We start from the raw sequence: 16083 nt of genomic DNA on the forward strand, positions 1-16083 counted from the left end.
CATTTAACTCATTCAAACCCCAAAATGTATAAATATGTTTTTTAATATTTTGTCCTGGACTCTCAAAAATGTATGTTTATTTATTTTTTTAATGTTAGAGCATACAGAAGGCTTCTGACATGAAGAGGTCGCTTAAAGCAATTTTAGTTGTTACAAAAAATGGCCAGCAGGTGGCAGCAGAGTATAAGAGATCAGCCAGGGCCATGTTGCAACAAGCTCTTTTCCCCAGTGTTTTCAACAGGTTTGTGAATAATGATTAGATTCTCTTCTTTCATCAGTAAAAAGATGAAAGAAGAGACTAATTACTTTCTTTTGGTAGGTTCCTTGTTTTTATAGCAATAGAACAGAATATTCTTTGGACCTTGTAAAAATCTGTCAAAATCCAGTAAAACAGGCAGGAGCCTTCAGTGAAAATGGCTGGGAGTGAATGAGTTAAATAATCTCAAAATAAGTATTATTAGTATTTTATTTTTGTTTACGATTATGCCAATTTTGTAACTGTGGAGTGTAATACTTGAAATTGTATTTCAATTAATTGCGAAGCCCTACATTTTGCCACATGATCGCTTTCAAGCCCATTTAAAAAGAGTTTCTAACAAAAACCACAGAAATCCGGCACGTAAACCGCCTCAAGTTGTAAATTCATTCATTTCACAGTATAAAGATGATCTTAATTTGGAGACTGCATCTGAATGACAGTTAGCGTCAGACTCCAAAGCAGACCCTCCAAAATGTTGCCTTCATCGCATTGACATTGTAAAACACCAAATTCTCAAGAAATTTTAAGATTTCTAACATTGTAATCAGGTCCTAAAACGCTATCACTCCGTGTTTGTTTTCCATGGCAGCATTAGGTCAAAATGGCTCATATTAGCATAATCACAAATAGGGCCTCAGCATGGTCTCCTCACTTCGGGCTTTCAATATCCACAATGACTATTGACTACTGCTCCTCACATACGTGGATGCATGTAACAGAAGCACAACAACAATGCATCATATCAATCAAGCAGCCGTCACTCATGGGTCCGGGGAGGAGGCACTATCTTCGGACCACTGCGGCTCATTAAGATGACAAGCAGTCATATGTGGGATAAGAAAATGGGATTTTCTGCTCTTTTTTTTTTCAATTTTACATTGCAAATCATTCAACATTCACAACAGTGGTAGACAGTAAGTGCTGATAGCGAGCTGGACCAGGGGACATTCAGTGTTTAAATGGCATACAAGACAGCTAATCAATCCAATTCAGAGTTCACTCAAATCCCAGCAATATAAGAACAACTTGCAAATTGACTGTCTTCCACTATATGAAATTATTTATCCTTTTGTCCAGTTGGCACAAAAACACTTACTGTACCTTCCACATATACAAAAAAAAAAGTCCTCCTAAAGCGACAATGCTTTCAAGAGATTTATTTTCTCCACACTCCACAATACTGTGCTTGTTACCGATGCCGCAGCATCCTAACAAGTGAGGTGCAGACACATCACGGTCACAAAAAGCAGTGAGGACGGACACACACAAAAAACACACTCAAAGCCAGCAAACTGAAGTGACAACTCAGCAAACAAAGAAAAAGAAAAAGAAAAAAAAAAAAACACATTGACAAGAATATTGCTTCACGTTTTTGGGGCACAGGAGAAGTGAGGAGTGCTGGATTTATCTCAGTATTTCCGCTTCGTTTCCGAGGACCTGAAAATTCAATCAAACACTCCTCAGGTGAGGAAAAAAAACACAGTGGAAGGGGGGAGGCAGTGGGAGGAGCGACAAACGTGTGTGAACTATGTTGTTAAGGTGACGAAGCGTGACAGTTTGAGAGCTCCGGGCTGACGCGGTTTGCGAGAGGGCAACCGCTGATCATGACAAACTCAATATGATGATGAGCATGAGCATGAGAGGGGGGCGCCCGTACGACGAGTGACCCGGGCCCTGCGGCGACAGTGCTTCTGCTTGTACAATCCGAAGGGATGATGATTCTGATGTTTTCTAACAGCGTGGCAGATATAATCTCGTCAGTGTCAAGAGGATGTGACAAGATTGGCAAGTTATGAACTCCTGTTTCCATATTAAAAAGGTGCCATTGAGCAAGGAGTTCTGCATGGATGTAGATTGACTTCCCGTGGCTAACGTCATGTTCTTCACACCATTAACTTCACTATATAAAATGTTAGGGATAATTGCAATTTATTTTTTATTTTTCAAAAAGGGTGTTTGTTTGTTTTTAGCTCCTAGATTGTTTTTTCTGATCATGAAGAATGCTCACTAGCATCCAAAGTGCAATTAAATATTGGCAACAGCACCATCTTACAAACACTCGCTTGCCTTCTTTTCTTTTCTTCTTTTTATCTTCCTTGGCTTGCAGTGATAATTCTTCCTCAGCAAGCGCTAAATGATTAGCAGCTGTTTTGTGTGCATTTAATGACGCGGGGTGACGAGAAACGGAGAGAGTCGAGGGCCCTGAAGGCGTCGCTGTCAATAAGAGCAAGAATCTGGGCGGGTCTAAACGCTAGTGCATTACATGTCAGGCATCAACAAACCTACTATCGTTGTTTAAGTGAGATTTTTCATGTCATTATTGACATAGTAAGCAGTAGGATAGATACTGTTAGCATTGACACCGCTAACTGATTTTTACTAACGTTTGAACATGATCTCCAACAATTTAATCTAATCATCCTAAACTACATAGAAGATAGAATTGGCTTCTTCTCCTCCACTCGCTTGGCAGTTGCCAACCACATTGTAACAGAATACTGCCACCTACATAACTGGAGTGAAATATTAGCAACCGTGACTAACGACGTTAGTTTACGGGCTTGGCATTTTTCCTCAACGTCATTAAACAGCCGTATTTCTTGTGCTAGATTACTTTCCTTCTCTCTTTTGCTGTCCAATAAAAAAAAAAAACATTTACATGAAGCCCTTGGTTTAGTTCAGTTCCTACCATGGTAACGTTTGAAAGCTAAAACCTACAGTAGCTAACACCCTTTTTTGTTTTTACAGTACCAGTTAGGCTCAGTTTGGAAAAATACTGCGGGAAATTGCAAAAAGTATTCAGCACATCAGTCAGAAACAGGGCAGGCTAGCAAATAACTTTCCCAGTAATGACACAAATTTTGGAATGTTGAGAATGTGAAGTATAATATTGTAGGGTCCATAGCTAAGCTAAGCTAAGACAAGTTACATACTTACAGTTTATCATTTGAATGTTTCATATTTTTGGCGTAGAAGTGTTTTTCACACAAATATTTACTATCATTATGACTTTTCCTGAATTAGTTCTGGTTACATTGCTGCGTTAAAAACATAAATCAGTCATAATCAAAATTCAACATTTTGACGAATATCGGCATCGGCCATTTTGGAGAATCATACGGCCGATAACAGATCCATTTTTTTAAAAAGTGTTAACTTCAGGGAACTCATTATTACAATTTTCAGAGATGCTGCTGACCCTGGGAACTCTCAGCATCTTCTGTTTTTGTTTGAAATTAAAACTAAGATAAAAACATTTTAATACTTGAGCTATTTTGTTTTTGTTTGAAATTAAAACTAAGATAAAAAAACATTTTAATACTTGCGCTATTTTGAAATTTTGGAAAACTTCATTTCCTGTAGAAAACAATAGGGAGCTATTTACTCAGGTTTATATTTAACTTTTGATCCCTGAACTTTTTGCTAGATTTTTAAAACAAAGATGTCTATTGACTAAGATTTTATTTTTTTTTTTACTCTAACGTGTATCTGACATTTCTATTGGGCCTTGGTGGAGATCAATGCTCTACAGATTACTGGTGTCATTTAATGGTTAATTTAAGGTGCACTTTTGAGTGCAAATAGTACAAACCAAGTGTCAAAAATTACCTGTAATCATAAACCAAAAAACACTATCTCCTATCTATTGTGAGTTTGCTGTTGTGTTTGGAAGTGACAACAAGGCTAAAACAAAAAGGTGGGGGACTAGCGGAAAAGTAGCACTCAAGCTAGGGTTTCACAAAAGAGGGTCCGCTGGCGACACTGTACTCACTACTACAGTTACTGAACAGCCGGAGGCCGCGTCTACCTCGACTTCCGAGCGACCTTCGCACTGTGGCTGCAAGCAATCAAAAAAGAGGTGACAATAAAATATGAAACAAAAGCATGAGTGTGTGTGTGTGTGATCGTGTCATCATGAAAACAAAAGTCAGTGACAAGCAAGTGGTTAATAAATAAACATGAGTGTAATGTAGCTGAGATTGGAATACAATAACAGATGATTGAATACAGTGAGTAAGACTCTTAACGTGGAAAGTGCATCCAGAAAGTATTCGCAGCACAAACTTTATCCATGTTTTGTTGAAGTTACAAAATAGCTGTAATATAAAATGAAAAAAAAAAAAAAAAGGGAAGCCCTGTGAATACTTTCCGGATGCGCGGTTTGTATACTCACAGAGCATTTCAATAGGTACACCTCTAAAGTTGTATCAAAAATGTCTGACCGGGATGTCATTACAAGGTACAGGTGTACCTAATGAAGTGTCCATCGAGTGCATCTTGAACACAAGTCCATGCAAAACAATCACTTCAATACAAAAAAAAATGCATCACATTAGTGGTGTTAATATCAAGATGGTCAGCAGGACATACATATACGTGTGCAGTGGACCTACAAATTCATTTTTTTTCTAACTTTAAATATTTGTTTTTTTGGGGGAGGGCAACCTCGCTTTTGTGGAAAACGCTTACTGGCAGTTTATTATTACTTATTCAAGAAGTTTTTGTTTAATTTTTTTCTCCAATGCAGTTGAATGAGCGTAAATTAGATTTTTATTTTTTGGGATGTCATGAAGACGTGCTTTGAACACATTTAACTAAAAAGATTGTCCTGAAGAATAAACTCAAATTAAACATAAAATGGCTTAAACTCCTTCACTGCCATAAATTCATTAAAAAATCTATCAAAAATTAGGGGCGACAGGCAATTTTTTTTTTTTAATTGTAATTATTCGTATGACTTCACTAGTTAACTCACGATTAAGCTCAAATTTTATATCTGTTCTAAATGTACAATATAAAAAATCAAGGTTTTCAGACTCTTGTTAACAAAAGTGGGGGGGGAAATTAAACTAATAGAAATAGTTTAAATGAATTTTTGACGTTTATAGCCGTCAATGGCAGTGAATGAATTAAAAAAAAAAAAAAGAAGAAAAGATTAAACATTTTGGGCGTCAGGTGATTACAATTTTAATCTTAATTAATCGCATGACTTTACTAGTTAATTCACAATTAATCACACATTTTATATCTGTTCTAAATGTACAATATAAAAATGTCAAGGTTTTCAGACTCTTGTTAACATAAGTGGGAAAAAATGTTTAACTAATAGAAATAGTTTAAATGAATTTTCGACGTTTATAGCCGTCAATGGCAGAATGAATTAAAAAAAAAAAAAGAAAAGAAAGAAGAAAAGATTTAAAAAATTGTGCATCAGGTGATTAAAATTTTAATCGTAATTAATGGCATGACTTTACTAGTTAATTCACAATTAATCACAAATTTTATATCTGTTCTAAATGTACAATAAATAAAAAAATCTACCTTTTCATACTCTTGTTAACAAAAAAAGAGGGAAAAAAGTGTTAAACTAATAGAAATAGTTTAAATGAATTTTCGACGTTTATAGCCGTCAATGGCAGTGAATGAATTTAAAAAAAAAAAAAAAAAAAAAAAGAAGAAAAGATTTAAAAAATTGTGCATCAGGTGATTAAAATTTTAATCGTAATTAATGGCATGACTTTACTAGTTAATTCACAATTAATCACAAATTTTATATCTGTTCTAAATGTACAATAAATAAAAAAATCTAACTTTTCATACTCTTGTTAACAAAAGAGGGGGGAAAGTGTTAAACTAATAGAAATAGTTCAAATGAATTTTTGACGTTTTTAGCCATCAATGGGCCTTAATTGTTGGTCATCTTTAGACACGAGATTGTGGAGGACCACGAACGACAAGTAAAATGTCTTCCCGGCACACTGAGGCCTCACACTGATAATAAACAAACAGCCAGCAGGTCCCCTTCCATTCTTCGCCTTCCACTAATCCCTCATTCATTCCTTACGGGGCAGCCAGTGTTGCCATAGCAACCGACCATCCGAGTGTCGGCGGCCGACTCGTTCTTTCGGAGAGGTAACGAGCTCGTAAGTTGCCGCCCTTAAACAACAAGATGCACTGTGCGTTTTTGTAATCATCTTATTAAAAACGTACCGAAGGCGCATTTGTAATCCTTGCTAGAATGTTTACAGCCCTCTAATGCTGTAGCTCGACGCGCTTGTTCATAGCTTACGTACAGGGGAGTTGTCCGACCTCGCACATAGAGGGGCTTTCAGCCTGACGACAGATTTGCTTATTCAAAAGTGGAGGTTTTGGTTTCCTGTGTCAACTCAACACATGCGGGTTATAATAAACTCATTCAGCTTGCGTTGGAGTGTCAGGGTGAAGAATGTTCCCAAAGAGACAGGTTTGTCGTTTTTTTTTTTTTCAATCTCCTTTCTGACCTCTCATTGCCATAGCAACCACTTGTAGCTTGGTCCAGTAGTGTTATACTGTGCTGCTGCAGCAAAAAGTGGAGACTGCAGAAAAAGACCGCAGGAATGGTCAACCATACCCACACTTTCAGCGATCCCTCAGTTCATGTTTTTTTTTGTAAAAAGTTGTTGGGGGGAGGGGGGGCAAATTTTGTTTCTTCTACTACAGTAGACCCCCACATACTCGCTGTTCAGCATCCAAAGATTCGCAGATTCAGATTTTTTTTCAAATTTGTTGAATTTTTTGGTGTTTTGGAATTGTTTTTTTTTTAGCCCCCCCCCCCTTTTCATGAAAAAGGCATACTGGAGGTGGATCTGTGTTTATTTTTGAATAATTTTGGGGGTTTAAGGTTAAGAAATGTGTGGCCCTGTAATGCTAATGAAATATTTAAGTTGCTTATCACTGCTCTAGAGCTAAGCTAAAGCTAGCATGTGTTTGTTTTTCATATTTAGCCTTGTACATCTCTGGCAAAAACTTCTTTTTTTTGTTGATATTTATAGTTTTAATCTTGAGTAAATATACACTTGCTTGAGTCTGTAACCTTCTGAAAACCTAAATCCCAGTTCCCCAATGAAAAATGCCATCATTGAGAACATTTACTTGCAGAAAATGAAAAACAGTCCAGTGTTTAAACCTGTTAATTTTTTCCAGAGTTGTATATCCTCACATGTTACACTGACCAATGAGAGACCAATTTTACTCGAGAAGAGACTAAGGTCAGCTGCAACAAAGGGAAGACTATGGACTGCATCATTCGCACCACTAACTTTAACACGTGGTAAATGTTCTCATTTTGAGTGGCGCATGCGCAAATAACAAATTTGCTCAACCAATGAGCAGTGGCTTATGGTACTAGAAAATAGTACCACAAAACGTAACGATAACGGCAATATCGTGATATCGGAATATTAACACTGCCACAATATATCGTGGTTGTCATGTCACGATATTAAACGCAGCATATCTGTTAAAAAAAAAAGTCAGGTTGATTTCCATTCGTGCAGTTGTAGCACCATCTGTTGGTTAGTTTTTTTAGTGCAGTTTAATTTCCATAAGGCATGTTTTGGCCCTTCTATGTTTAAATCCATGCTAATCCGCAGATAAATGGGAATGTAATATGCTTGTGAATTGAGTCAATATGTTGAGGACCTCAATGTGTGCGTGCATTAGCAAGTAAGTGCGTCAATTGTAAGTGTTATTAGATATTGTAAGTGGTTTATGTGCATAACTGTTATGTACAAAAGCACAATATTGTGTGGGGGGGGTTAGTATGAGCTCTTTTTTTTTTTTACAATATTGTGACAGTTTTTTTTATATCCCCATCCTCCCCACAATAGTGTGATAATTCTCGTATCGTGAGGTTCATATTGTATCGGGACTGTTTGGATATCGTTACATCCCTAGTCGTAACCAACTTTTGCCAATAAATGGACCAATTTTATTCAAGTGCAGTCTAAAGGCTTCTGCAGAAAATTGGAACCTCTGTCGCTAAGCTAATGTTAGCATTTGTGTTCATTTTAGTCAAAAATGTTAAAGTTAGAATGACTTTGCTGTTTAAAGGGGGATAAATGGCAACCTTGTCCATTAGCCTGCTCAAGCCAACTTAAGCAAGGAACCTAAAACTGTTGTGACAAGTTCATCACGCTTAAACCTTTGTTCACTCGTCATTGTTTGTCGATCGTACGGGGTTATTTGACACCCCTGGCTTCCTCAAAAACAGAGCGGTGACGATTCAGGCTTGCACTTGCCAAAACTCAGCAGACATAACTCATACAAGTGACTCCTACTTCAGAAAATAGACAGGATAAGCGCAAGAAAGGCATGAGTGCCACATTGTCATTAAATCATTTGTGTTCGTTAAAAGTAGGACAAGGAGGAGGAGGGCAGCACAACAACGCGTGGCCCATTTTGAGCTCGGCCCTTTGTCTTCATCCTTACACTGGAACCTCTGAAGTCCAACACTTTGAAATTTGACCCACATTTTGGTGGAAAAACCTGACCCCAAAGTCACATAAAAGCCAACAACCACACGTTTAACCAGCAGCCTAAGAAATCAGGTTGTTCATTACTCGTTTGGCAACACCCTTTGGGTATTATGGAGCCGACTGTACAAAGGGAAGGTGTGAGAAGAAGAACATTAAAAGAGGAAGTCACGTTACAAATGCAGGCACTTACTTTACATTACTTAGCAGTATTTTATGTTATACTTCATGACCTTCAGATCACGTTATTTCATATCACATTACGTTAAGCAACTTCATGTCACTCCGTGTTACCTTATCGTACTTTATTACTTGGTGTTAAAGTGACATTCAACTTAAATTCCATGCAACCTTACATTACTTTACTTTATTAATTTAAGTTACGCAACTTTAAATTCAGGTTACATGATACTATTTTAAATTACTTCATTCACATGAAGTCGTTAACTCTTAATTTTTGCACTTGGATGACATTACCTGTAGAGTTAGTAAAGGTTAATCATTGATCCTGGAACGGATTGATTTACATTATTTTCAATGGGAAAACTCTCTGTGTATGTGACTTCAGATTTTCCACCGTGTCATCTCACTAATCGAGCTCAACACATCATCACTCCTGTCTCCTAAGTCTCATCTCACACTGACCTGATCGCACCAGCTTGTCCAACCTCTCCATGGAGGGCGAGGGCACGCGGGACCTCGGACTGCCCGGCAACGAGCACTCGGAACCGCCGTCCAAGGAGTCGTCATAGTTGAGCATGAGCAGCTCGCGCACGCATTTGTGACACACACTGTGCTGGCAAGGTAGGATGAGCGGGTGCGTGAAAAGCTCCTTGCAGATGGGGCAGATCAGCTCCCGCTCGATGTTCTTGATGGGAACCTGCGGGCGGCAAATTGACTTTTTAGTTAATTTGATACATATTTCCCCCCCTCATACATTTTTTCTCCATGTACTGTACGTATTTAAACCAATTTTCGACATACAACAGATATTTTACCACACTGTCCCTCATATGGTAGAACTTTATCCAGCTTCATCCACACAGCACTTTTCACCCAATTATCTCACACACCAGTTCTGCTTTTTTATTGAATTACCTTCCATACATTACTTTTTTCACCAGTTTAGGATTGGCTTTTTACCCAATTTTACTCCAGCGTTACTTTTTTTTTTACCCCAGCTTTCCTCCATACAGGACAGACTTTATACACCATTTTACACCATTCGGTGCTGCTTTTCAAGTACGAGGGTGTTAATTGGATGAACGTGTGCAATACAAGTTTGTTGTTTTTTTAAACCAATTTTAACATAGATATTTTGGGTGCTTTCTACCACATAGGTGCGACCATATTGGCAAACACGAAGAACACTTGTCGAGCCAGTGTGACAATTAAGTTTCTAGTCTAGTGTGTCTTTAGCGTGGTTCTCGCTCATTACATAAGGAAGGCTTAACGCAACCAGCTAAATATAGACCAAACACACGTGTGTAACGTGTTTTGCTTACGTCTATGACGTAGGCAGCTATTTTCACGACATTGAAGAGTAATTTTAAAAATTTGGGAAATACGTGGGGGGGGGGGTTTCAATCGCCAAAACGTTTCAAATAGATCAAAGAAAAGTTGCAACGACAACAGTCCGAATACGAATTTGTATGTGCGAGTTTTCGTGGAGTAAAACCGACAATGTTAACGTAACGTCTCGCCAAACGTATGAAACTTTTCCCAAGTGACTTACCGCGTGTGTGCTACTTTGCCGCATCTCCGCAGTCATGACGAAGGGGATTTCAATTCCCACGCTTATTTAGATAATAAAACAACGATTTTAGTGTCCTAACACAAACCGCGTGTGTATGGACGGCAGCTGATGCCGAGTAAAAAAACAAAAACAGCCGTGTGAACTTTTCGTGACAAGGCTGAGAGTGCAGAACCGGTGAATGAACAGTAGAAGTACCCGACGCTTACTGCGGCTCTGAAGGCAGCACGCTGGGGGGAGGGGGGAGGCGTGAGAGGATGGGTGGGGGGGAATCTCCATGGGAACCACTGTTGCTTTCAAGAGCCTCTCGTAAACTTAATCACCGAGCTCATCAATCTAACAGTCGCATGTTTCTTTACGTCAAACTGAAACGAACACGGTTTTGTGTAGTAAATATACTATACTTTGAATAAGTAAGATGGCAATTTTATTGACACCACGTTTGAGCTGGTTTTAATGGAGTGCTCGTGATAGAGGGGAGAGCTAACGGCTAATGCTAACAATGATGTTTACTTGTCATGGTCATATAAAGTAAGTTGATAGCTACCGTAGCGTTACATTTTACAGCGCTGAACTCTTTTTTTTTTTTCATTTAAAGACTACTCGTGATTTAAAACACTGCTTTGATAATTGTTTGTGTGTGTGGGGGGGTCACAGTTTGACCCTTGCACAGTCTATTTCGACTAGAAAATGTGCAGTTGCATAATGCATATTCGTAAAGCTAAGAACGTGAGTGACACCCCCTACCCTTCTCATTATCCAGGATCATAAACACCTCAGTTACTGGGTGCCCTGAGTCACTGCACAGCTGCTGCCAAGTGTGCCACATACACCACTATATACACAAGAGGAGTGTGCACTCTGCCTGCAGCACTGTGGAACTGCTGTACACACACACACGCACGCACCTCATTACAACAGTTTTACTTCAAACCGCCAACACGAGAAATGGCTAAAACAATAGATCTTTAAATAGATCAATATAACTGCAGGAATGGTGTCAGAGCACAGATATAATTAGAATATGTGTACCGGTCTATTTTTAGGCTATTCGGTGAATATAATACAGTATATCTAATAAAATACACTCACTTGCCATGATGATTAACTAAAATTTAATTTTGTAATGCCATCATATGTGAGCAATTGGCAGTTGCTCATGCACTTCAGTCACTTTTGTTTCCATGAGTGGTAACAATGTACATTCAATCAAGAGCTGCTATCAGCTGCAAATCACGCCCATGCACTCCATATACGGACTCAAAACACAGACCTAAGGCCTCAGACTGAGCCAGGCAGTACTTTATACAAATTGTCTTAAAATATATCTAATAGTTAACAGGGGTGTCACTAGGTTTCATGGAAAGGGGTTGGGCAAACTCGGTCCTCAAAAGGCTGGAGTCCTGCAGGTTTGGGATGTTTCCCTGCTCCAACACAGCTGATATAGGATCAGCTCATCAGCAAGCTCTGCATAAGCCTGATAACGATCCTGTTGATTGGAATCAGCTTGAGTTGGAAGAGGGAAACCTCGAAAACCGAGTTTGCCCGCTCCTGCCCTAGGAGATGCACAGATGGACAGATATAAAAGGAATTTAATACTGTGTAAAAGTTAAAGTCATCATTAGACTTGAAGTGTTATTTCGGTCAGTATTTTAATATGGTACACAAACACATGACCCATTTAATAAAATGAATCAACAAAAAAAAAAAATATATATATATATATATATATATATATATATATATATATATGTAGACACATTGTCTACAGTGTATGAAAAACTTTATGCAAAAAAAGGTATCTGTGTTGTCATAGAGTGAGTCTATCATTTTCAATGAAGATACATTGAATTAATAATGAACTGATCAACAGAGAGGCCAATGACATGAATTTGGCTCTAAGCACAGTAACTGTTTGCTCCCAAACACTTCTGAAGTCACATGTTACATTTCGGTACATATGTGACTAGAAGGAAAATATTACTCAATGACTTCTAAATTAAATATGAAAGTAATATTAAAGTGTGAATTTTTTTTTTTATTATTTGAGGTTAAAACCCCAAATTATTTATCTTACACTGTAAGTTTTATTAAGTCATTTTAGTAATCTCTGAAATTGAAAACATTTATTTCCGTACTTTGTACGAGGTGTCTTTAGTTCTTTTGAGTTTATTTTTTTTGCTTTAAAATATTGTACATTATTATGTAAAGCAGATCAAGTTTCCTTGTGTATGACATGTACAGCTGCCTGCCTTAAATTTGTTTTAAATATCTCCACTTTCTGTTCATTACTCTCAGGTTAAATTATTCTTAAATGATGCACCTTGACTGACGTGTTTCATATTCATAATATCAAATCCATATTGATTTTTATATTATTTTTAGATGATCTCTCACTGTCTACACTCACGTCTCCAGTAGGTACGACACCATTGATGGTTAATATAACAACACATTTTATTGTGCTCGTAGATTTAGCAACATGAGAGGCCACATAAGAGAAAAATAAAAACTGAGCATTATCCCTTTTTTGAATCTCACATGTGCTATATAGTGTACCAAAATGAGGTTACCATCGTTGGTAGATTACTAGATTACTGTCAAGAAATACAGGCTGTAAGCCTGTAACAGATGGGTGTCCAAACGTTTTCTTCCGAGGGTTACATATAGAAAAATCGAAGGATGCAAGGATCACTTGGATTTAAAAAAATAATAACTTTAAGTTAAGCACATCAAAATTAGCCATCAAGCAATTCCATATTACTCGTGCTTGTGTATGGCAGTTTTTTTCTTTTTTATCCATATGATAGGCTTTCTATTAGGCAAATAGTTCGGATTTTACAAGATCTTGCTAGGGTCAAGACTGTGTAACCCATCAGAAAATGTCAGCCCCTGCACTGAGCAGCTTCTTACGACTTGGCAATCAGGGATATGCTCAGAATTTGGATCTTGACAAATAGCAGAAAGTGGAGGAAACCATCAAATTATCTTTATTCACCACAGTGTTAAGAAAAATGTTGCCAGTTTAGTTCTAAATAGTTCATTTGCATCTTTGCATACTATTCAGAAAAGCTCTACAGCATATAAATCTAATTTATTAGTAGCAGATATAATTTTTAGTATATGCCTCAGGCCATTTAACAATGGACCACAAATGGCCCCCTGGCCATAGTTTTGACAACCCTGTTGTAAGGTATGCAAATAGCACATAGCAATATTGGCTAGACAGAGGCCTTCCATTGTGTTTTAATTACATTTCTTTACTTTTATTCTTGATAGTTTGAAAAATGCAGTACATTATAACTTATGTAATTGACTGTCAAACTCATTTTGTCGTGACGTCATGCACACTGTGATCAGGGCATCTTTATGAACCCAGGACCATGATACTGGCAAAGGGGACTCTTATCTCACTTATGTAGGTAGGCCTTCTAATAGTTAAGGGTTGGGTCAAGAACCTTGTTCTCAATGGCCATACCTAGATAAATACAGGCTAAATAAACTTAAAAAAATAATAATAATAATTCATTTCTACATTTATTTATTTTTATTTATTATTATTATTACAGATTGTGATTTATTTAGCGACAAAGTAGTGGGTCATGTGATTAAAAAGCAGTTTTTGGTTTGTCATTATAAAATAACATATTACATGTTTTCTTAACTTTTAAAACTTGTATTCAAATGTTTACATTTAATATGCTTTTGGGCCGTTTTAGCTTACAGAGCAGAGGCTCATGTTCTTTTTCTGCTTTGACAATTATCAATTTTATATAAATAAATACTTCAAGACAAGTTTGTAAAGTGTTTTTACCTTTATAAAAAGTGCAACACCTTTTTGTATGGGTTTGATGTGCACAACGGGCTTTTGGTTCCCTTTTATACGGTAGGTCAGAAAATTAGGAACAGCTTTCGGGAATGATGCAGTACATTTCGACCCACAATCATAATAAACCTTGCTGGGTAAATTAGAAATATTTGCAACGACAAAATATTTTTGATGCATTCCTTGTATTGGGGCTCATTATGTGCTTAAAATGAGTGACCGGTAATCATTGTATGCATGCACATGACTCGTCATTATGCTCAATATTGTACAGTGAGAATGAAAGAAGCCTGCCAGCCTTCCACGAGTAATGGATACAAAATGGCAATACATCTTATAAATGTGACGTTAGCATTCAAAGGGGAAGACCATTGTACTTACTGTATCATATTAAAACGCCCATAAATCATATGGCTGTGACATAAACCGAACCGGTCATGCTTCCCGTACGGCCGTGAGCTAGACGACGCCACGCCGCCGCCTGCGCTCCCAACGCCGGCCGTGAGACTCACCTCGCCCCGCTCGATGCGCTCCACGATGCTGGCGAACTCCGTCATGTCCTCAGAGTCCGACATGGCTGCAGAATGACTAGGATGAGGATGAGGAGGATGAGGAGGATGATGCAAGCGCGGGAGCTGTATTAAATATTACACACACACACACACACACACACACAAGCCGATAACAGCTGTGGTTGAGATCAACATGAGAGCTCTCCCATCCACTCCCTTCCCGTATGTGCGTGCGTTCTACAGTGCATGCGCAGACCACAGGAAAACAATATTCATCTTTATGTATACTGTAAATATTGTGTCCATGCATCTTACCATCTCTGAGTGGAGATGTCTCCTATCTCACAGAGCCCCTTTTGACAGAGAATGAATGAATGGCTCCATTCTTTGAAACACTTAAATTATTATTTTTAATTTGATTGGCGACATGAAAGAACAAAGACGACAATGATTTTCTTCTGTTTGCTGATTGATATCTTGCATGTACTGATGCTGTGTATTATGGGGTTTAATTGTATATTAAAATATATCTATATTGATCACTGTATCAATCTATCCAATCATTTTAAGTCTTTTTCTCAAGCCAAATACACATTAAAAAATTTTACTGTATACATAATAACTGTATGAGCCTTGTAGGATGACTCGAGGAACCATTTAGTCATTTGCACCCCCCCCCCCCCCCCACGTGTCACAATAAGAGATAGGATTACATTTGTTATCTCATTTTTTGGGTATTTTGGAAATGCCACTTGTCCAATGTCCCCAGATGGCCTCTTTGGCTCCACGCCGCAGACACATTCCACGTGCAGCAATCTGTGACAACAATCAGAAATCACCCGCTTTACTGTCATTGCTTTCCACACATAGATTTGTACTGATAAAACAATGTAATATCACTTTCATACTAGAAACCTAGTTTTGATTGTTAGCATGAGCAATAAGCGTCAAATAGCAAGAGCTATATAGAAAGGAGCGCTAACAGGTACCAGTAACAGTCTGAAGCCCCTTTCACACAGCCTGTAAAAATGGCACTGACTAATACCAGAACCATAACAGCATCAAGACGTGTTTGTTACAAGAAAAAAAAGACGGTTATATTGGGCTTTTCCTTAGCTCTTAGGTGGGATCGAGCCAATCACAATGACGATCAAAAGGCTCTCAAGCTGCAGAGGCGGCGCTAAGAATCCTGTAGAAATGACACTTGACAAGCTCGCAGTGGCCTCCCGATGCACTAAACAGACAAACATATTGCGTTGTGTTTCATTGATTAGGGTGGATACGGGTTACGATACTGCAAAGGAATCTTGCGTGCACAAGCCAACAGTTTGTTCCAACAGGAATTTTGTACAGCCGATACAAATGTGGTATTTTGCAAAGATGGTTTAAGCACGAGGACATAGCCGTAGTTGCTGAAATATGGGCCATCCCTCAAATAA

The 16083-nt window shown here is 38.0% G+C and overlaps 1 protein-coding gene across 8 annotated transcripts in view; it reads right to left on the reverse strand.

Annotated features, from left to right (window-relative positions):
• The window catches only part of trim36 (tripartite motif containing 36), a 37257-nt gene that overhangs the window by 19431 nt on the left and 1743 nt on the right, over window positions 1-16083 (reverse strand). The window contains exons 1-6 of one of the 8 annotated variants that reach the window (XM_077562196.1): window positions 15634-15828; window positions 15358-15460; window positions 14645-14767; window positions 9199-9433; window positions 4032-4097; window positions 1628-1696 (exon numbers count right to left, since the gene is read on the reverse strand). In XM_077562196.1, the coding sequence (XP_077418322.1) occupies window positions 1628-1696; window positions 4032-4097; window positions 9199-9433; window positions 14645-14707 (433 nt within the window). In that variant the 5' untranslated portion in view covers window positions 14708-14767; window positions 15358-15460; window positions 15634-15828. Of the gene's footprint in view, window positions 1-1627; window positions 1697-4031; window positions 4098-9198; window positions 9434-10288; window positions 10540-14644; window positions 15317-15357; window positions 15461-15633; window positions 15829-16083 lie in introns of those variants that run through there. The other 7 variants (XM_077562195.1, XM_077562198.1, XM_077562199.1 and 4 more) reach the window with 7 other exon arrangements.

The sequence above is a fragment of the Vanacampus margaritifer genome, chromosome 3, assembly GCF_051991255.1.
Source record: "Vanacampus margaritifer isolate UIUO_Vmar chromosome 3, RoL_Vmar_1.0, whole genome shotgun sequence".
In the NCBI taxonomy this organism is placed as follows: domain Eukaryota; kingdom Metazoa; phylum Chordata; class Actinopteri; order Syngnathiformes; family Syngnathidae; genus Vanacampus; species Vanacampus margaritifer.